Source organism: Triturus cristatus, chromosome 8 (genome assembly GCF_964204655.1).
Source record: "Triturus cristatus chromosome 8, aTriCri1.1, whole genome shotgun sequence".
Classification (NCBI taxonomy): Eukaryota; Metazoa; Chordata; class Amphibia; order Caudata; family Salamandridae; genus Triturus; species Triturus cristatus.
In genome coordinates, this window is record NC_140591.1 from 1,584,179,930 (window position 1) to 1,584,203,883 (window position 23,954).

The 23,954-nt window shown below is 46.0% G+C and overlaps 1 protein-coding gene across 1 annotated transcript in view; it reads left to right on the top strand.

Moving 5' to 3' along the window:
* Positions 1 to 1,257: 1,257 nt before the first annotated feature.
* Positions 1,258 to 23,954, top strand: part of C8H11orf42 (chromosome 8 C11orf42 homolog) — a 47,421-nt gene continuing 24,724 nt past the window's right edge. Inside the window, exon 1 of the mRNA XM_085620616.1 lies at positions 1,258 to 1,329. Within this exon, the coding sequence (XP_085476742.1) occupies positions 1,258 to 1,329 (72 nt within the window). The remainder of the gene's footprint in view (positions 1,330 to 23,954) is intronic.

A 23,954-nucleotide genomic window follows, 5' to 3' on the forward strand; every position in this document is an offset into this window, starting at 1 on the left:
TCTTTGTGCCAGCACCCATAGATGGGATTCCAGCTCCTCCCATAGCTCTTTCCAGAAGGTCCTGGTGCTTTGCCTCTACTCTTGACCTGAAGAGCCCTAGTGATTTCCTCCAGGGGTCATTGTCCTTCCCATGCTTGCCACCTGTGCACTGGCAAGAACACAAACACTTAGATTACGAGTCCTCTTGTAATCCCGATGAGACTACTAACTGGAGTCACTGGTCCCATCAGGATTACAATGTCCATGGTAACACCAGACCTGCTGTATTTGACGATGAGATCTCTGCTGTTGATTTATTTTTCTTATGCTGGGCAAGAAGTGATAAATAACCAGAGAAATAAAACATTGGCATTAACAATTCCCCCAGTAATTCCCAATTTCTAAGGGTCCCACTTGTAAAACCCATTAACTTCCCTCTCCCACCCAGAGTTATTGGTACCTGGGATTGGTAACTCCGGGGGGGGGGCAGGCGAGGAAACTTAGAATCACACCAGAGCACACAGAAAAAGTCCCAAGAGGTTTATTATCTAACATTCCTGAAACACCTCACCACTAAGATACATTTTCTCAGTATAGAATGTCAGAAAGACACAAATGCGTCCAATGTCTCTTCAATTTCTACAGTCAGTTCCTCAGTCAGCTTTCCCGAAAGTCATACTAGATTAGTTACAACCCAGGGTTCCACTACTAGGCAAGAGTGTTTCCTTGAGATTCCCACCTTAACCACAACAGCTTATAGATAACTTCCCATGGACTGTACATCTCAGCACTAGCATCATTTGATGATCAATGTCCAGTCCCCGCTTTAGTCTAAAAAAGAGTTGATACAAACACGCATCACTGAATAAAGCCTTGAAATACAAGTAATATGATTAGTAATTGAATCTTGGTATTGGGATAATGGACAATAATCTGTCACCCATTTCATATATGTTTGGAAAATGGCTTGATGCTTCCATTGGCGGAATAAACATTTGTGACTAAAACAATGATGTAAGATAACATGGCCCTGAGCTTCGAGGAGAGGTCAGTGTGCCGGGGCAGAATGTTTGAGTCAGCAGTGAACAGCTCTCTGTGACATCACCCAAAGAACCTTGAGAGCTGCTCACTCTGTTGCCAAGGTTCCCAGAACCATCCCCACTTTCCAAACTCATGGTGCTGATCAGGGTCCAATGTCCTGACCCACTTTGGTCCGGTATGACATCCTGATGGTTGCTCATCAGCATCGGGTAGAGATCGGGAGAATATGGTCTCAAAATGACGCAGTGCTCGCCCACACCTCTAACCATCCAGGAGGCTGATACAAGCTGGGAGCTGGTCAGAGATAAGGTAAGAATGAGGGTGCCTCCCAAGACAGGCAATGCCTGTAGAAGATATATTATGTGTGAGTGAATCTGAGAATCAATGCTAAAGACTCAGTCCCTAAATACCAGCAACAGAACATTGAGGACCTTTTTAGACTACGTTGTCATACCGATGGATACCAGACATCCCATGGTTAGGTATATATTTGTAAATGTTAGGCAGGCATGGACAAAGGGATCTTCAAATGGGGTAGAGTAGAAGAGAGTTCTACCCCCATCCAAATAGGTTTGTCTGTAGTTACTGAAAATAAAAACGAAAGGAACTCACCCATTATGTCTGCCCATAATCCAGAATCACCAAATTGTTGGTTCACCTGGAACAAACATGTCAGCCTCTTCCCCAAGTCAGTTCAGGCTGACAAAGGTAGCAGGCCATTGTCTTGGATGAGATCACTGTTAAGATATGGTCTTGGGACTGGCTCCTGATTGGTTGAAATCGGGTACTAGCAAAAGTGTTCCAGATGAGCTGAAGGATGAGTCCAGAGTCCAGGTCAGGTGGTACAGGAACAAGGGTGGTTGTTCGGAGAGTTGGAGATCTGTATATTGCCCGCCCATGGAAACACTGGGCATCAGTCCTACAAAAAGCACATTATAGATGATAGACCATGGTGTTGTGAAGGCTGTGGTTGAAAATATAACTTGTACTGCACCTAAAAAATTGAGATACTTGAAAGAAAAGCTATTTCAGATCTCTGACAGAGGAATGAAGTTCACAGAGGCAAAACCTTTATTTTGTTTCACAAACTGTGGAACTTATTTCAAAGTAGTCTTAATCTTAGACTAGAAGAAGATAACTCCTGTGAACATTCTAGTGTTGTCTATGCAAAGGGAAGCTTGGTCTTAGGCAGATGAAAGAAGGCTGCCAAAAGGATTATGTTGGCCATGAGTGTGACCCAATCTCAAGATCTCACTTAACTGATGTAAGAGCGCATATGCATACCTCAGGAACCAAAGCATCCTAGGTATCCCAGGCCCAGACACCATTCTTATCCTGGGACTAAAGTCAGCAGGTAGTAGAGAGCTGGTTGATATTCAGTGGTGAAGGTGTACAATGATGGAGAAATGTGTAGTTTGATCTAATATTTGTGGCAATTGAGAATAAGCGTGCAATTACTTAAAAAATAAACGAGGCTTGGGTGACACCATTGATACAGACCATTTAGCACCAGTGTGAATAGGGAGAAGAACAAAGATGGAGTTTCCAAGAATTATTGTGGTCGACTATAGCTGTAGCAGAGAAAAGGAAACAGAAGGTCTTCTGCAATTTGTGGAATGTGGTTATGTTTTGGGTGGGATCCTTTTCAGGCTTTCTGTAGCAACACGCTTATCTTCTCTATTGATAGACAGTTGTGTGAGGATAGTCAGCCCTTGAAGGTCAAGCAGATAGATGCTGGAGTTAAAGATGGAAGGAGTCACCTTTATGGAGTGCCGATAGTAGAAACTTTCAAAGTGGAAAGGCTTTCCTGACTGCTTAGTATTGGAAATAATCATTCATCCATATGCTTAGGAGACTGTCTCTGGGCCTGCTGGAGGGGTTTCACCTGCCAATCTGTTGTTCTATCTAGAAGGGGTGGCTTGCTGTTTATTTATTTTTTTAAAGACCTTTTCATTGATTTTTGGTCAACTAGGTGCTAAAGTGGCCACCATTCCGCTAACAACAGTGTGAGGCATATCAGGCCGGAAACATTAATTGCAATAGCAGAACCACCATCCTGCACCTCTTAGGGCCAACTATTAAACTTTTTACACATATATAAACACACATTGATGTTGCCCCGTTCCACGATAAAGCACCCCATTACAACTCCTTCCTCCTGGGACTTCCACCTGTGTCGTCTTTTAGGGGTCAGTTTCTTCTGCATTTTTACTCGGCCTCATATTTTCTTGAACTTCTGTGGACAATCCCGTGCCTCCCATGCTGTTTTTTTGACCCAGTCTAAGTTGGACTTCCAGGCCCGCAGTGTTGGGGGTCTTGTCTTGCCCCCATAGTCTAATTGCATCTTGACTCGCCACCATCAGGGCGCTATTACAAAAGAGAAGGGTGTACTGGTCCTGGGTTTGTTCCCCCAGATGCCCAGGGCTATTAATTGTGGGTTGAGCTCCAGAGTGAATTCCAGAACTCCTGACAGTCCATGGCCTACTTTCCTCCAGAAGGTCTGGATCCTGGCGTATCTCCAGGTAGTATGTAACAATGTACCTTTCTGGCTGTAATCTCTCAAACAGAGGTCTGTATCATTCCTCCCTATTCCGAACAATCCCATCCTCGTGAATTAGGTCATGTGGAGCATTTTCAATTGAATTAGCTGGAACCCGGCCCACATGGCCACCTCTCTGGGGTATCGGCAGGCCTCCCCCAGTCATAGTCTACAAATTTGCCTAGGTCTTTTCCCATTTTTTCCTGAGGTGGTCAAGGGGGGAAGGTTGTTGTGTAGGAGAGTGGAGGATAGGAAGGACACTTGTGGCTGGTCAGGGGAGCTCCTAAAACCATATACTCGAGGGGCAACTCATCTCGGGCATCCAGGTGGTCTCACAGGAGGTAGCCGGCGAGCAAGCGGCTGAGGGCAGGTACCAGTTCTGTCATTCAATGAGGTCAATGTAACCTCTCGAGCCGCTCCCCCAGCTGTTGAGGCTTCGCTGAACAATCTTTTGGGGTTGGATACTGATATTAAGGTGGTCAATTTTGTATAGGTTCAGAGCCGCCTTGACCACACACTCGAATCTGGGTATAACTACAGAGTGTATTGAGTGTTGCCGTCTTGAACCCCTGTATCACTATTTCTCTCTTTTTAATATCTGCACGGTCCTGAAGAATCGCCATTCGGGACCACAATAGGCGTGAGACATAAACCTGTTTGTTTATTATCACCACTTACACTGATATTCGCAGAGGAAAATACTCCGAACTCTGACAACCAGGCCACGAGTACCCTTTTTTGCTTTATTATAACCATACAGCATGGACCCCAGAATAAAATTCTCTTACAGTACCAGTACAATATTTTTAACTCACTCGCATTATTCCCCACACACCCACACTCACCACTGAGGCGTTCCTCTGAAAAGATCTCTGCCAAAGAGCCCTCTTGCGGGGCCCATGGGGGACTGCAGCGCCACCCCCACGAGGAGCAATGCCCAATGATGAAGCATGACACTCTCATGGGTGTGTGAGGCACTTCTCTAATCAGGAGGAATCCCCCCTTTTCTCTTCATATCCAACCATTAACCCATAAAGGAGTCAGGTCTCCTTGCACCTACACTTTAGGCGGAGAAATGGGCAAGCTACTTTATTAGGAACAGTTACCCTCCAGTGATAGACATGTCTGACTTTTGGGAGCACGGGTACTGGACCTTTTTCTGCTAGCTCCCAGTACCCCCCTCTCTTGTGTTTTTGATCGAATGTACTGTCCCCCAGACAGCTCATACTCTCCCCGACAGTTCAGCAAACTGTATTATCTCATTCCCTCACCAGATGTCGCCCATCTTAGAGATTCCCAGCAAGTCTCACTTCTGTGGCCTTCTACAATATGCAGTCCCTTCAATACCTCAGAGTCCCAGAGCGGCGTTTCTTGTGCCAGCTTGCCCTTCCAGCCTAGGGCTTTGGTTGCTGTATGCCATATCTTGATCACGATAGCTGTGGGAACCAGCAGGTGTGCCATCCCTTTCTTCCCGTATAATCGTCAGATGTACCTCTGCTGGTCCATGGACCTTATCCGTGTCTGTCATCAAAGAGGGCTCCAGTCAGAAGGCGAAGGCATAGTCGTTAATGACTTGCAGTTGCGTTTCCCAACAGCATAGGAGTTAACCAGGGTGAACTAATTCTGCCTTCTAGGGGTTTTCTAGTGAGGGATGGCCTTGCAATCCTTGCTATCCAACCCTCCCAAAATAGACCCCGAATGACGTCCGGAAGAATTCTTCTGGGACCTCGAATGGGGTGTTCTGCAGAACATAGAGGAATTTCAGCAGGTATTTCATTTTGTAAAGGGTGGGCTTACCCATGAGAGATAGTGCCCGTTTCTTCCAAAGCTCTACATCCACTTTGTAGGAATCAAGGATTTTCCCCCGGTTTCCCTTAACGAATAGATCACAGTCCTTTGTGATGAAGATCCCGAGATATTTTAAACCTTAAGGTTGCCATGCTGGGGGTTCGTGCCAGGTGCCAGCCCCATCCTCCTCTGACAGCGGACATGCAATAGACTTATGCCAATGGATTCTGAGCCCAGAGAAGGAGCCAAATACCGCCGGCATCCTGGGGACTGAGAGTTAAACAACTGCTGGATACAACAATATTTTGGAGACAACATCCTCCCATTCAGGGTCCCACCTGACTCCTTGCATCAGCACATCCTTCCGCAGCCAGCAGTCTTGGGGTTCAGTTGAACACATGTCTCCTCCCCGGGGCCTTTGCACTCTGCCTGATCGGCTCTGCCATCTGACCTAGGACCCCAAGGTGTCCCCGATTCTCTCTCGCCCGGCAGATCGCCCGGGGGCTGCAGGATACTCACCATCACTGAGTTGTTTACCAGGGCGGAGTGCTCATGCGCCCATCTTGCCAAGCCACACCCGTAGCTTGCTGTTTAGGGTGGCAAACATTTGCTCACAAAAGCTTGAAGGTATGTAGGGTAGATTCTCCCAACCACGCGGTTTGGGTATTTTGGAAGGTATTGTAATTCTTGTTCACAGAGTCCTTAGCATTTTACCGATCTAATCATTGCAGAGAACAAATATTGTACTCAAAAGATGACCAATCAATCAGGACAACACAAACTTCATGTCAATGTTGCAGCTCGCCCAGTTTTCTGCTGCGAGCAGGGTTTTCGGCTCAGGATCCTTCCTTGTGTCCAATCACTGAAGGACTTTTGTTTCCTGATGGTTTGTCACTGCTCATCCCTGGTTATTCCTGCGCTGTGAAAGTTATGGCTTTTCTACCGACTCCAGCACTTGCAAGCCTGAAGATCGAGTCGCATCATCCATCACCAGCCCGCCTGTTACACGCCTCAAGACACCATGGCAAGCACTGGCCCAGTCACATGGACTCGCACCAAGATGGCAGCTCGCGCATTTGTGGATTCTTGTTTTCTTCTGGTGCTGATTGGCACCTTTTTGCAAAGGGCATGTTTCTGCAACCCATATTACTCTAGGGACAGATAGACATTGTTGTTTCAGGGAGGTGTCACTCATCCTTCTCAAAAGTACAAGACTGACCATTGTATCAAACCCTTGACAGTAGCATGGCCATGAGGTGCAGCAGATAGAAGTTAAAGACGAGTTTGATGAGAAGGAGCTCTCACCGACCAATGCAGCACACAACTGTGCGCCTTCTGTGGCGGCCGCCAAGGTCTCCCGTCATGGATCCTGTCATGGAGAGTCGACTGTGGCTGACCGCGTCCAAACAGAGCTAGAGTGTTCAGAGCTGCATGTGCCCATACATCATCCTAGACATTAACAAGGATGGCTTTGGTGCCACATTAGGGCTGGAAGGTATGTGGTGCAAGTGTGTGGGGTCATTCAGGGCTTTGCTGAAGCTGAAACTAGAGGCAGACACGGACAGCAAGGTCTTCGCTGAATGTGTTGTACAATCAGCTCCAACGGGGTTTCAGAGGAGGGGGGGGGGGCTCAGCTCTGCCAAATGCCACCCATCTTGCTCAGAGTAATGCATATTGTGCTGAGTGCAGCCACCAGAGTGCTCCTAAGGGTTCCACACTCTTTGCAGTTCAAGGAGACAGCACGACACCCCCAACTGCAAGAAGCCGACCAGGATGTGGAAACTGCCAGCCATGTTCAGTCTCTCATTGGACACCAGACGCTCATTCCTGGCAGCCTCTTTTGTCCTTGTTCCTTCAGCTGTCAGTCATGCTCTGCACACATGGGTTCTCGTATCGCAATAGTTCAGTGAATTCGAGATCTTCCATATTCATGATTGCCCAGAATTCTGAATCAAAACAGAAAAAAAGATGTTATCACTCCCACATACAACTAGCACGTTGGTTCGAGAAGACCTGAATTTTATTACAAGACCGGAGTCTCATATGAGGCATTCTCTTTACTATGCACAGCACTTACACGCACCACAACGCCTACAAGTCTACAGGCCCACCAGGAAGGGATACCAGAAACAGAACCAATCAAACACAGAATAAATGGCACAGTCCCCACATCTGGTCTCATTGTCGTGCTGCTGCAGATAGGTGTTTGGGCTGGTGCTGCCAGGCATGCTGTGGGGACAGGGCAGGCTGCTGTGTCTCTGTCGGTCCCCTGCTTTGCCGGGAGCAGTGTTGTGTGCGGCGCCGAGAAAGGAGCTTGCTTGCTCGCCGCGGAGTTATTTTGCTGCAAGAAGGAGACGCAAATAGAGTGCGTTTTTGTTGGATACCTAAGAATGATTTGGGCCAGCGGGACGTCACTAGGAACGGGGCAGTCCTACAGGCTTGAATCTTGAAGGCAGTGGACACAAGGTATCCGTTCACTTTGTTTATTGTGCTCTGAGAGAGTCGCTGCAGGTTCGGGGCCGCAGTTCACACACTTCAGCTTTAGAGCTGTTTTTGAAAAAGATGATTTAAAGGTAATTTGCAACAATTTAACTAATCTTTCTTTCCTTCCTTCCTTCTCTCTTTCATAGTAAAAGTTCATTTTTTCATAATTTTAATTGCTAAGTGCAGTCATTTAGCGTCCATGTATGTTTTAACATTTTTTGACTGTGAGTGAGAGATGAAATAATGTTTGTTGCATCTAAAGAAAGGTATATCTAGCGAAAGATTTGGGAGCAACATATATATATATAGTTTGTGGGGGTTCGGTTACCCTGGGTTTTGACCAGCAGGTCATTATGGAAAATATCAGAGGCAAAGGCCGAGGAGACAATGTTGAGGAAACATTGGCGGGGAGGGGGGGGGGGGGGGGATATTTAAAAGGAATCTGTGTGAGTTTGAAGATCTCAGATTCAAGCTCTATTACAAAGGCACTATACTCCACTTTTAAGGATGCGGCTTCTGGTGTAGGTAACGTAGTAGCTTCAACCATAAGAAATTCATTAACTATGCCAATGAGGGGCAAGAAAATAACAAAACGTAAGCCCCTGGTGATGAAAGATGGTGAAATGATGGTTGGTGATTCAATTCTGCGAGTTTAAACAATTGCTGCCTCCAAAAATGTTATGGGTTTTGTGAAGGCCAATGATTCAAACACTCCTTAAAATATATCCAAAAACAGCAAGGATGTTATTTTCATTTTAAGCAAGCTTTATGAAAACATCTCCAAAAATTAATCTTAAGTATAAACTAATAAAATAAAAACAACTTGTAACTCTAGCATGTGTACCAATCAAATTACAAAACCGTACAACTTATTTCTAGAATTAGTATTCTATCAAGCAAATTAATAAAAGCATACCCTTTCTTAGACTACTTCGAAGACACTTGGGTTAAACGCTTCGCCCTTCAGAGCACAAGCGCCAACCCAAGTTCCACATGCACTTTCTCAGTCGGATAAGTGTTGATGGCGTTTCGACATTCCACAAATTAACAGGTCCTCATCAGGACAGAGGGAGCACAAAAGATATGATTGCTGCCTGTTTACAATCAAGGGATTGGATAGCTGCCAATAGTCAGCTCAATTAATGTGGACAAGGAGGCGTCCCTAAATAATTCCACGTGGGGCAACGTTAGGGAGAAATGAGTTGTAGTTAAACCAATTCCTCTTACAGGAAAAATGGCGGTGGGAGGAGAATTTTCCTGGAAAACTTAATTTGTGGAAGATCGAAATGCCGTTGACACACCTCTAGCTTAAAAAAGAGATTTATTGTGCAATTACAAAATATTGAAACTCTGGATTTTGTTTACATTCATGCACAATATTGATTGACCTGTTTCTTTTTGCCGTTCCCTTGTTACATGTGTTTCACTTTGCACCATTCACTTGACTCTGGCGAGCACTGCATGTTCACTTTGCACATTGAGCACCTTTTTGATCGATATTTGATGCTGGTCCTAAATGCATATAAAATCAATTGAATATATTTGATTCAATATTGGGTTTGGCTTGATCTGTACTCCTTCTTAGTTTGTATCATAATTCAGTTGTGTATACAATACACAACTTTGCAGTATTGTAAAAGTAATTAGATTAGTTTCTTCCCTTCTGATGCCCTTTGGGACATTGTTGTATAACTCATTCTAAAACACTCTTGAAAGAAGCTACCCCGATAGACCTGACATCCTTCATATTATATTCACCCCAACCTTTTGCCTTCACCTTTCCCGTTTGCTGAGTTCATTTTTGTTGGCTTTAGGACTCTGCACTTCACTGCTAACCAGTGCCAAAGTGCTTGTACTCTCTTCTTCAAAATGGTAAAATTGAGGAAACCTAATTGGCACATTTAATTTACCAATACGTCCCCAAAAAATGGTACTACCAGTACCCAAGGCCTGTAAATTACATGCTACAAGTGGGCAGCAGCATTCATTGTCCCACCCAATAAGTAGCAGTGTTAAACATATGTCAGGCCTGCCGCTGCAGCCTGTGTGCAGTTTTAAACTACCATTTCGACCTGGAAAAATAAACCTTTTGCCAGGCCTAAAAGTTTCTTATTAATGCTTTTACATCACTGCTAATGTAGGTTCTAAAGGCCCACAGGGCAGGGTGCATGGAATTAAAAAAGTCAAACATGTGTACTTATGTTTTACATGTCGTAGCAGTGAAGAACTCCTAAAGTTCTTTACAGTTTTGTAAGGTCTATCTCAACAGTTGACTAAACTGGATTGCCTTATTACATGTAATAACTGCTAACTTTACATTGGTAGCAGATATAAATATGCTGTTTACACTCAAGTTAATTGTAATTGAAAATCCTCTTTAAAGGTGAAGTCAGATTTTAAGTTAAAATTTTGAAAGTGTCACTTTTACAAAGTTGGCGTTCTCTTGTCCCAGCCAACTGTGCCTTTCTTCCAGTTTACTAGATCACACAACTCTGAGTGGCTCTGCTGTTCGGGTTTGTGTATTGCTTCCAGACAGTGAGACAAGGGGGATTAGGTGAGGACAGACTGGACCATCTGGACAGGATGTCTGGGGAGGGGCTGTACCCAGGCCATTTACACTTCAAATGGCTTTGCCCATAGCGCACACACACACAAAGGAACCTCACAACAGGCCTGCCCTGCCTTTTGTCATCCACAAACAGTTTGGAGCATTCACCAGGCAAAGAACGTTCTAGAACCAATGCTGGGGGTAGGCCAGGGAGTCCCCTCATGCAAAGGCTGGCACCAGGTATAAAAATTGAACTTCCAGAGCCATTCTTGAACCAGTGGAAGATTCAGAAGAAGCATACCTAGCTACCAGATGACGACCCTTCTACTTGGAGGACTGCCTTGCTGTCTGAAGAAGTAATTCTGGACCTGTTGCCTTGAGTTGTGATGCCCAAGATGTCTTTGACCCTTGGCAGGCCTTAGTGGAAACTCCTCCAAAAAGAAATGGTGAAAATCCTGAAGTTTATGCTCCTCTCAACTGTGAATGGGCCAATTTCTGCCGAAATCCTGTGGCTCACGATTACCGCCAACAAGAAGTTCCAGTCAGACCTGCTGTTCGTGCCGACAATGACCGTCCACGATGCCTGGCAATGCAAGACCTGCACTTCACGCTATAGCAATGACAGCCGTCAATGACTGCCAACGTGAAGCTCCAGTGACAACCAGATTTTTGCACTATAGCAACTACGGTCTGCGATGCTTGACCTGCTCTTCACACTGAAAGCCTCCTCCTCACGGCCTCTTCCAACGCAAATGGAATTCTATATGCCAGACTTGAGAAGGTAATTCTTCAGCGGGGCTAACCAGGTCTCTGAATCTGATCTGAGCTCCATCACAGTTAGCATGAACTTGGGACTTTCCACTGGTCTAGCACAACCAGATGACCGCAAAGACTGCTTTTAGGTGCAATTCTCAGAAAAATATGTTAAAATTGAATATCTCTGATTCTACTGATTGGATTTTTGTCGCTCTGGTATCGTTCTATTTCTAAAAATGTACTCTATGGGCCTGATTACAAGTTCAGCGGTCTGACCGCCCGTCCAACGCCAGCCTCTAGAAGACCACAGTGCTGGCGGTCTCCCGACTGCCATATTTCGAGTTGACCGCGGTATTCGTGATGTGGCTGAGCAGGTCTTGCAGCGGTGGTGGTTGGCTTTCCATCTATATCAATGTCTGTGTGAGCATTCTGAGTGCAGATACGTCGAATGTACACATATGCATGACACATGTGAAAAAATATCACTTACCCAATGCCGGAGTCCCGTCCATATGTGGGCAGTCGAGGCAATGTGCATGTGGTACAAAAAGGACTTACATGTACATCGCTGCAAACAGGGTCGTATTCCTTAGGGTGAAGATGCTGCTGTGAAGGGGGGTCCTGAAGGAAGGGATACATGTCAAACTCTGATGGGTGGTACAGGAGAGGGGTGAGTATACACCCCAAATCATTTGTTTCCGCTGGCTCGAAACTGGCGATCCCACTGCCACGGTCGGCTCATTGAAAAGCCAACTCTGAATATGAACAGCAGTAAAGCTCCTCGGTACTGCCCTACGGCAGCTGCCTTTCCCTGACCATGATCCTGGAGGTCGGCAGTATGCTGGCGGTGCCCACAGTCCAGCCTGGGTCTTTGCAAACGCAGTCTGCCCATCTCGTAATATGGCAGTCGGACCGCCAAGCTTGCGGCGATCGGACCGCGGGTACGGCGGCTTTTACCAGCCAAACTGGTAATAAGGCCCTATGTTTCTAAATTGATTTGGGATTTTTCTTGTGTTGTGTTTTTACTTTATTACTGTTGTGTTTAGCATAAATACTTTACACATTGGCTATTGGTTAAGCTTGACTGTTTTTGTGCCAGGCTACCGGGGGGGTTAAGCACCGGTTAATCTAGTGACTTTTGTGCTTTACCCTGATGAGGATTGTGGTTGTTGCCTGAGTCACAGTTCCACCTCCTCCACCAACAACCCAATTTCTTACACATACCCTAAGTCAATTCATAGATTTTTTTTAAACACCATGCCTATTGGGAACTGTGGCAAAAGCAAGCCCTTACCAACATCTAAACTTTCCAAACAAACTCGCTAAATGCATGTGATATTAGCTACTCAAGTACTACTTGGTCCAAACAACCAAAGACTACATTACCTACAAACCATAGTACAAACATTACTATAAACGAATTCACCATAAACATATAGGAACACCATACTTAAAAACGAACAAAACAAGCCAATCAAAACGCAATTATTTTATAGCATTCTGAGAAGTATTAAGTTTCCAAAATACAACACTATATACAAAATATGAATGATATAATTTAAAAATTACAATTGTTTTAACTTTAAAAATATTTTATACTCCTGTACAATTCATAAGTCTACACACAGTATTATTTACACATCAAATAGCATTACACTTTTTATAACTATTATAATGAACCCATAATAAAACCTATAAATCATAACGTCAACATCACTCTAAAATACAACATGATTAATATTACTACACAGTAGTAACTTGATTACTAACAAACTAACACACCTAATATTTTAATAGATTACGTTATTTAAATTTTTTTTTTTATCTAATTCTAAAAATAGAAATAATAAACATTCAACATGAAATTAAAACATAAAACAAATAGAAAAAGACATCACATGCAACGACATCTAAGTTAAAAAAATGTAAACATCCATTTTTTTTTACAAAGTATAAAAAACAATATACCTACCATTGATATTATGTCCCACGATATTCAGATACCGCAATAGTTTGGAAATTATATCATAAACGCTCAAACAAGTGGTTTACATTTCTAGAAAGCGGTCATTGGGTGTATGGCTGTTCCTCCTAAGGAGCCCTAGGAACAGGTATAGTGTCTCACATCAGCTGTGGGCATGTGCTGGTGAACACATTTGTTTTTATTGAATGTAAATTCCATTGAACAGAAGCACCGATCATAGTAACAAGGCAGTACATACACTCATATCTCGATTGGGTGCTTACACTAGAAAAGTTTTTTGACGCAGGAGAGAGAAGGTAATGAAAGCTCTGAGGCGGGCAACATCAGGTTACATAACAAAACAAGGTAAAGTATAACACAGGCCACTAGATATTCACTCATTAAAGACTTCTACCTAACTGGGGGTATAGGCCAGGAGAAGGCATAAGGATTTATGTCTCAGCGGGGAGAGGCATAATACAGCAGAAAGTGGTTAAGGTAATAGAGCTTTGAGCTCTCTGGGCCCATTTGACTTTAGTAAAGTAGGGACTCTCTCCCAGCCTTTTATCAAGAGCATTCCATAGAAGTGTCTCTGAAATGCAATGGATTTGAGATACCATGGAGCACTGGGGGGGGTTTGGTAGAGCTAGCAGGTGGAGGTTGGATCATCACAATGACTGTGGAGGAGTGCGGTGTGGGATTAGACAAGAACGGTGACCAGGAGCAGCGACATTGTTGGCTCGGTACAAAACGGTAAGACCTCTGTGCTGCGCCCTGTGCCTGGCAGAGCCATCCTCCTTAATGCTGGTATGAATAGGTGGTTCAGTGTTGTGGTGGGGAGGACATTAGTGATTTTGTACAGGGGGGAGACCCGTTAGAAAGATATTTCAGTTATCAAGCTTAATCGCTGCTAGAGTGTTCACCGTCAAATTGTACTCGACGGAAGGTGTGAGTGGATACTCCTGATACTGAGTAGTAGGAGAATGGCAGCCACAACGGTGGAGGAGACAAATGATTTCAGGTGCGTGTTTAAGTTAAACTGTAACCTAAGGACGTATTTCATGAAGGTTCAGGCAGGAAAATAAGAAATTTAGGGGTATATTTACAAGAACTGATGCATCGATGCATCAGATGTGTTGTGCCTGCCGCAAATGCCCTAACAACACCATGGATGCGCTGGTTTCACAAAACAGGGCTCTATGGTGCAAGGATTCACAGATGCGTCAGAGATTCTGATGCATCTGTTGGCGCTAAAGTGACCCATTGCTGTAGTCAGTTGTAAGCCTTATGCAACTCCAGCATTGCGTCAGAACACAGAACGAGTCCAATTTTAAAAGCCCTGTGTCAATCCTTACACCTGGTTTGAGAAGTTGTAGAGTGAGGTAGGGAAAAGTTGTAAATTTCACTGCATCAGGTCTGCGCTGCTTTTAACGTGTTTACACTTACCCTGCATACATTGGGCCCGATTCACAGAACTAACTTAAGACAAAATCCTAAACTTACTACCATTTTCGTATTCACAGAAGGCACTTACTCATTTTGGTATTCACAGAACGCACTTACTCATTTTGGTATTCACAGAGGACACTTACTCACTTCGGTATTCACAGAAGTTAGGAGTCCTAACTTTAGAACTCCTAAATGCCTTCTGTGAATACCGAAAGTCTTAAAATTAGGATTTTTCTCAGTTTAGGAGTCCTAAAGTTAGGACTCCTAACTTTACTACTACTAAATTGAGAAAAATCCTAATTTTAAGGCTTTCGGTATTCACATAAGGCATTTAGGAGTCCTAAGGTTAGGAGTCCTAACTTTACTACTACTAAATTGAGAAAAATCCTAATTTTAAGGCTTTCGGTATTCACAGAAGGCATTTAGGAGTCCTAAAGCTAGGAGTCCTAACTTTACTACTACTAAATTGAGAAAAATCCTAATTTTAAGACTTTCGATATTCACAGAAGGCATTTAGGAGTCCTAAAGTTAGGACTCCTAACTATACTACTACTAAACTGAGAAAACTCCTAATTTTAAAACTTTCGGTATTCACAGAAGGCATTTAGGAGTCCTACCGAAATGAGTAAGTGCCTTCTGTGAATACCAAAATGGTAGTAAGTTTAGAATTTTGTCTTAAGTTAGTTCTGTGAATCTGGCCCCACATACCTGGTGCAAGTAAAATGTGGCGCAGGCCTCTAGAAACTGACACATTTTCCCCATACGTCAGTTTGTAAATATAGAGCAGTGTGGAGCACTGATTGTGCGCTGCTGCATGAAAAAAAATGATGCTGTGACGGCTCTATGCATACATCTTATGACTATAGAGATTGGAAATATCACTCTACTCTCTAATCTTCCTTCCATATACGCCCTCGCCTTTATGGCCATTTAGGTCCTGACTGGCCTGGTATTTGGAAGTGTGAAAAGGGCCCTCAGGTACATGGGACAAAATTGTAAGCTGGTCCAACAGTAGAACTGAGGGAGACACTCCTTCGATTGTGGAAGCGTATTACTCAGTTGGAACCCGACGTGCAGAACCATTTGTGCTTTAGCTACAGGATCATCTAGAACTTCATACAGCAGCCGGTTAGCAGTTCTGGGTAGCATCTCAGCCTCAGTGCGATAACAAGTACCAAAAAAGTATGCTACGTTGTTCTCACGCATTCTGTGCTCTATGCAAAATGCCTAATTTGTCTTGGTGTAAAGCAAGCTTTTAAACAGCAAAAAACGTATAAAGCTGTGGTGAGCGCTGCTTAATTTACAACACTTTGACGCAGGGCAGTGCTACACGTCACTTTGTTGCGCTGCCCTGCATCAAAAGAAAAGGGCAGGAATGCGTTGTCTCTATAATATACTGTGCATTCCGGTCCTCTTATAAATGGCTGCCAAGCGCCAACACAGGCAGCCTTGCACCATGGCGCAAGGGGCCTGCGTTAAAATCTAGGTGTTTTTGTGCAGGAAAGGGACACCTTCCTGCACTAAAACAAGTATTACGCCGCCCCTGGGGAGGCGCAGGGTTTTCACACATTCCCAAATTTACGTTATGTTGTAAATCTGGGAATGTGTTAAAAACCATGGGTGTTGAGTTGAAACACCCACCGAAACAGGCATGGCATGCCTCACGGATGCAGTGTGAGGCAACGCAGCGACTTGCGTTGTGTTGCTTTACACCATATTTACAAGGCCATGAAAAACCACACATGGTGGCTTTGTGTGGCCTCATAGCAGTGGCGGCTGGTGATTGGAGGAGCGGGACAATGGGTTAATACATAAAAAAAAAACATATAAATAAACTTCAATTCATAAATAAATAAAAAAGCACTTACCATGCTTTCCAAAGGCACATCCTCCTCGCTCCGGTCATCATCTTCTCCTGACCTCACGTCCAGCTGGGCTTAACCAATCCTGGTGCTGCTCTCTTACTGCTGAGAGCAGTGCCGCAATTGGAGGGAGTGGCCTCTCTCGCTGCTTCTGAGGACACTGGAGGCTTGTGTAGGCTCTCAATCTGGCTGGCTGATACAGCTGGGTTGAGAGGTTTATAATGCGAATGTCAGGTTGGCCATCGTGAGAGAACCGGCCAAAGGGACATGTACACTGTAAACTAGTGCATAGGCAGCTCACCGCTGCTGCCACTTAGAAGGCCCCGTCCCGTCCTGCCACTCGGTTCAGTATGGGTCGATGGAAAATAAAATGGTAATGAATTAACTCCATTACCATGTTATTTTTCGTCTCTGGGGCAATTAAGTGGGGCGGCGCTCCTCCGCTCAAACGGAGGAGCCGCCCCTGCCTCGTAGATGTGATTGAGAGGTCCGCGCCACCATAGCATCATTGAAAGTGATGCTCCGGCGGCGCAGGTGTCTTGTAAATGTCGGCAGAGATTTTCAGAAACATAATTGGGTAAACTTATTGGTAATTTGTAAAAGACGGATGTTAAAGCCATCTGGGAAGAGGGGTTGGAATGAGGATTAACAAAAAAACCCTACTTGACATGGAGGTAGGGAAGAATTACAAGCTTTACCTGCTGATTTGTCGGGAATCATTTCCTCTCCTGAAGGTATCCATGCGTTTCCCTACCGTTGCAACGCCAACCTTTACATCGACTTTCAGTCGGGGGAGCGCTGAAAGTTGGAATAGATTAATTTACTATTCCAACTCCAGTGTGTGCAACAGTAGGGAATGTGTTGGAGTTAAATCCAACATCTTCTACCCACTGCTGCACACCTTTTTCGTTGCAACGCCATGCGATGTAATGGCATGCGTTGTAACGGTTGCGTAGTAAAGGCTGTTTCCTCTGAGATCCCTCCTGTCTATCGTTACTGTTCAATTATCTACAGATCGGCAAATGACATAGAATTCAAGAGGATCAATACCTTTCTTCTAAGTAATCTCATTAGACCATGTGCACCTCATGAATTCTTACCTTTAGAATTTGGAATTACACCCTTAGGCAAATTGTGTAACGAAAAGTCGTTCATAAGGTAGGGGAAAACCTTATCTTTAGGCCTTATTATTGTAAGAGGAGATATTGATGAATAGCAATGGAAAATTGGCTGAGTCATTACTTTCCTTAAGAGCTTGTTTTTAAAGGCAATGTGTTATATGTATTCAACATGGGCGGTTGAATTGGTATTTTTGCCAACCGTAGCACCAATCAGAGCTGTACAAGAGTTGACAACTTTGCTTTTCCTAGTATTTCAGCAGTAGGGTGGCAGTGGTAAACAAAAGTAGTTTTTACAATATGTATGTAGGAGTCCACCTTGAAACTAGGAGATAATGTATTTGAACTGCAATTTGTTTTTATTGATGAACATTGGAATTTTATTTAACTATGAATAGTTATGGCTGAATGGCTGCACCTCGGTGAGGCTCTCACCTTCCACGGCCTAAGCCTGCCGAAATATCCGTCTACCTATCCGTATACTACCCCAGAGGAGAAGCGGGGAATCAGCGCTACCCTCCGCAGCAGAGCGGTGCACGATTTTAGCCCAGGGGATAGAGTCAGCAGCTGTGGTGAGCCGGGAGCCGACTGGGCCCGAGAAGCCCCGGGCTTGAGTTCGGCATTGGCCAGCGGCGACTTCCGGAGGAGGCGACCACAGGCCAAGAGACGTTGCGGTGCTTCCCTTGACCAGGATCGGAGGCTCACATGTGGAACAGTGAGTAGAACCTACCAGGACTATGTCTTTCTCCCCTCCACCTTGGTGTTGCCCGTGGGAGAAGAAAGCAACTGGAGCGGCCTGCGCTCGCTCCGGAGAGGTGAGAAGACTATCGCGTAGTGCAGTTGCCGCGAACAAGACACCATGGGGACCGGGTGGTGAGCCCCCCCTACTAGTGAGGAACGCCATCGGCCCCGCGGAAAGAAGCTAAGACAGCGTATGGCCAATTAGAGACACTTGGGCAGACTTGACCCAGGTGCTGCTAGGGCCTGAGAAGCCCCGGGTTTGAGTTTGGTTGGGGCCGGCGGTATCTCTTGGGGACATGGGAGTGTACTGTCCTGGGGCACCGGGGCTCCACCCTTGATTGCAACCGAGGTCTATCGGGAGTGGTCCAGAGGGGAATCGGGTTGGTGCCCGCTTCCAGCCCACGAGTAATGTGCAGCAGCGGCAGGGACTAAGTGGTGGCCCCCCCTAACTAGAGAAAGCGCCTGAGGCGGCCTAATTTCAATGAATTGGCACACTGATTTGGCCTGGTGCACTGCGGCAGTGCATAACTCTGGGACATAAGGACGCAAGGGAGAGTTACTGTGGAGGCACGAACAAGCAATCAGGCACTAGTGTATTTACGAGAGGTCCGGGCCGGTGTGCGTGCTGGGCGCGCTCAGCTAGATAGTTTGCTGATAACCAGCGTAGTGCAGCGGAGATCAAGGCACTGGGAACAACAAACCGGTCAGCAGGAGAGGGCGGGGGGAGACCCGCAACCCAAGTAGCCCACCTAACGACCACCGCAACACGGGGAACATCGCCCAGCAATGTCTGGGACTGTGGGACAAAAAACCAAGCTCCAGACCAAGCTAGACAAGTAGGTTACACAGCGACAGGTAGAGGTCGAAGCTGCAAGGGGGGCGGCGAATTGGAGGGATCACAGACTCCGACCAAGGGGCAAGCCACCCTCAAGGATGTGATGGCAGCCATCGCGGGAGTGCGCACCTCGCTAGAACAACGTATGGATACCATCAATGTCGAAATGACATTACTAAGAGCTGACCTCCAGAAAACAAGTGACAAAGTGAATTCCATGGAAGTGGTCACTGCAGAGTTAAGTAGTGATACCACACGAATGCGGAAGGAGATTAGAGAACTGCAGGTTGCCCAGAAACGGGTAGAAACTCAGCTGGATTAATATGAAGGCAGATCACGCCGCAACATTGTCAGAATTATTGGGGTCCCAGAAAAAGCCGAGGGAAGGGCGGTGGATCTCTTTGTAGAGGACTTAATACTGAATCCCCTCTGGCCAAAAACCCTCTCGAAATACTTTACGGTTGAAAGGGCGCATAGAGTACATAGGGGTAGGCCCAAGCCGGGGGCTCCCCTGCTCCCGATCCTGGCAAGACTTTTGAATTTCAGGGACCCGGACATCATATTACAAGCGGCTCGTACAAGTCCTCCCCTCACATTCGAAAATAGCGAACTGTTCTTCTTCCTGTACTTCACCATTGCGGTGCAGAAACAAAGAAGAACCTTTTAGAACATTAAAAAACAGCTGAGAGATAAGGGGATCCGATAGTCAATGTTGTTTCCTGCCAAGCTGCGAATAGAGGTGGACAATAAAACTTGGTTCTTTGATAATCCAGAGGCAGCACAGGAGTGGCTGGAGGCCTGGAGGCCGATAAAAGATCACAATGTGAGATGAGGTGGGGGGGGGGGGTCTCTTCTCTTGAACGACACTTGCTTCTTGAGAACTGAGTAGAAATATGTGGCCCATCTCTCCGATGGCCGCTTTGGAACAAAACCGGTGGCTCCCGACAACGATGCACACGCTAAGTGACTTACACCGAATGTAATTGCGCTCTAACAAACAGAAAGGGGGCATATTGTGGCGGGCGAACGGCCGGGTGGGAGGGAAATGCCACCTCCCCAGTTAACAGTTAGGTTAGAAACCAGGGCTGCAGGCACTCTGTACTATTGGGGTATGGGCAGTTTTAGGCCCAGAGTGCGGGGAGGCAGGGTTGGGGGAAGTTGGGGTTTTAGGGTTAAGTTAGTTTATTTGAGACTTCAGCAAGTACATTTCAGGGCAGGGTTGACTAGAGATGGAACTAAGGGGGCACATGCATGCAGCCGTGACAAATCAGTGAGTAGTGAGACGCAAGCTTGCGGGCGCCTAAAGGGGGGGTCCGGGAGGGGCGGGGGGCAGCACGGGACTCCATTGGTGACAAGACACTTAAAATTCTATCCTGGAATGTAAACTGTCTGGGTGATAGACTAAAGAGGGGAATAGTCCTGCAATATATTAAAAGGCTTACCCCAGACGTGGTCTTGCTCCAGGAGACACACGAGACACATTTGGTAGGGTACAAGTGTAAAGCGTTGGACGGATATGGTTTACTGACTTGTTGTGCACTCTGGATTTACATCAGGCCCACGGGGGGGGGGGTAGGTGTTATGGTGCATAAATCCCTTCCGACGTCCCTGGATCGTACTTGGACGGATGAGATGGGCAGATACACGGCTGTATCAGGTAGATGAGAGGGAGGGAGGGACATTGACCCTAGTATCTGTATTTCCCCCCGGGTATACAAGCAGTTGCATTTCGAGATTTGGGGAGCACAATGATGGGGTTCCCAAACGGGATACTGATGATTTGGGGGGACCTCAACACTGTGGGCACATAGCAATATGGGTATAGTTGAGTAGGGGCAGCGTTCAGGTGGGTAGGACGGCGCCTATAAACCCGTGGCACTTATGAAACCCCAACAAACAACGCACTTTTACTTTATCAATTGAGCATTATTTCCAGGGGAACGAGGGTTCAGTGGGCTCCGCTCGCACGCTTTGGAAAGCATTTAAAACTGTGGTGCGTGGTCAAGCAATCTCTCAAATAGGAGGAATACAAGAGTGAAGTAATGAACAGGGCTAAAGAATTGCAGAGGGATAATCTTGGTAGGATATATGAACTAGGAGATAGAGCCAGTAAATTGCTCACCGCCTGGTCATGGAAATCACAACCAAAGTTGGGGAGACAATCACTGATGCGCAACTAGTCGCAGATGAATTCGCTAAATACTATACTCAGCTATACCAATCGCAAACGGTCTAGCCAATAGATGAGTCGAGAGTCTTGCTAAGGGACGTTCGGCTCCCAGTACTGTCGGAGGTGGATCGGGACTTCCACGACAGTGAGCTCACGAACGACGAAATAGCATGGGCTATCAGGGACTTGCAATCTGGGAATGTTATGGCCCCTAATGGCCTAAGGATCGACCTCTATAAGCTAAAGCCTGATAAACTAGCCCCCTACCTCAAGGCCATGTATGTGGAGAGCCTGGAGGCCGGTCTGCTTCCACAGGATCAACAACTTGCCACAGTAATGGTTATATATAAAGAGGGTAAGCCTAGGGATCGATGCACCTCGTACAGGCCCATCTTGCTCTTGAATGCCGAGGTGAAGATCCTAGCCAAGCTGTTGGCTACACGGTTGATTGGAGTGGTATCCGATCTGGTCCACCTGGACCAGTCGGGTTTCATGCCATCTAGAAATACTTCCCTGAATCTTCGCCGACTCCACGGAGTACTTGGGAGAGTAGACACGCTGAGGGAAGACGCAGTGGTGGTGTCCTTGGATGCCGCCATGGCGTTTGATACAATAGAATGGCCTTATCTCTTTGTGATGTTGGAAAAGATGGGGTTTGGACCTGGATATATTTGATGTTTGAAACTCCTATATTCGGAACCTTTGGCCCAAGTGGTGGTGAATAATAGGAAATCGACGACCTTCACCCTCGGTAGATGGCCCAGGCAGAGCTGCCACCTGTCTCCGCTGCTTTTTGTCTTGGCACTCGAGCCACTAGCAAGCTGGATTCATAGGGACCCAGTAATGCGGGGACTGAAATGGTCGGACGACTGGGAGGACTGTATCTCCCTGTATGCCGACGATATCCTCTTGTACCTCGATCATCAGAGTCCTGGATATTTTTGCTAGCTTTGGCAGATACTCTAGATATGCCATCAACTTGGCCAAATCCTTGCTCTACGTGCTCAGAGGGAGGTTCCCGCACCTGCCCAGGGGGTGTAGTGTGACGGAGGCAATTAATGGTTTCAAATATCTCGGTATATACATCACGAGAGACCCTAAGCAGTATTACGAGCATAACCTTTTGCCTTCTTTGAGGCGGCTCCAAGCCATGTGGAACACTGGAAAACCCTTCCGCTCTCCCTGCTGGGCAGGGCGGCTCTTTTCAAGATGATGTCCCTGCCACACTTTTTATATATTCTACATAATTCACCCGCCCCGGTCCCGGCTTCCTATTTCGCGGCTATTAAAGGTGAGCAGAGAGCCCTACTGTGGGCTGCGGGTACACCTCATACATCACTTTCTAAATTGGTGCGGGCGGGTATGATGGGGGAATAGGGCAGATATCAAAAGATATTACTGGGCGGCGCAATTGGCTGCAATTAATCAGAGTATTTACCATCCTCATAACGACCTGGGATATCTAATGGACAGGTGGCTGTTACCGAGAGGGTTTTACACACGGGCGCTCTATTCCAGACCATCTACATTGCACCTCACAGGACCGACAGCACATTCAGTCCAAATCTGGCATACAGCCTACAGGAGTTTTGGGTGGGACAAGAAGATTATGCAAGCCACCCCCCTGTGGGATTCGTATTTATTGGGCACCCTTAGAAACTCTTAGGGCTTTGATAGCTGGGACCTTATCGGACTGTCGAAAGTGGGGGACATGTGGAAAGGGGGTAAGGTAATTGATTTCTCCACGTTGCAACTAGAATACGACATGGCGGACTCAGAAATATTTCGATACTATCAAGTGAGACACACCCTGTATGCACACATTCCAAAAGGGGACACCCTACCCGAAGCAACACCGCTGGAAGACAGGCTCCTGGACGGCTATATGGCCAATAAGTCAATATCCCTTACATACCGTTAATTAATTCATCATGCAATAGACCCCCTGGTACAGCTGCGAGAGAAATGGACAGGTGACCTGTTCGAACTGGATGATGAGGATTGGACTGAAGGGCTAGCGTCTCTAAGGGAAGTGACAATTTCATCGCTAAACTAGTACAGCTGAAAATATTGCACAGAACCTATTATTCACGGACAGCCCTGGCCCGTATGGGTTATGGAGTAGATGCAGGGTGTAAGAGAATGTGGAGCGAAGGGAACGTTCTTCCACATTTTATGGGAATGTCCGATCATTTGCAAGCACTGGGCAAGCGTGTTAAGATGCATGACAGAGGTGATGGGCCAAGAATTAGACCCGGAGGGAAGAAGGTGTTTACTTAATGTGTGGCGGCTATTGGATTTGAACAGCAAATAGAAACTTTGGGCGACCTTGGGGCACATGATAGCTAAGTGCAATATAGCCGGACTGTGGGGTGCGAGTGCGGCCCAGACACTGGTATTACGGAAACAGGACATGAACTGGTATATGTTCAGGGAAAAAGCAGTCTATGTATCCAGGGGATGTCCAAAGAAATGGTCTCAAATATGTGCAAAATGGAATGAATATCGTGGGAGCATCTGTGTTCCCCCGTGTCTCCCCGCCCTCGATGAAGCTATGTAGGCTGATTAACGCGATACTGAAACATGTAGAATGGTAACTGATTATTGTGCCATCCCAAACTCCTGTTTGATAACCGTAAGAATTTTATCATTTTGTCTTTGATATTATGATACTATATACT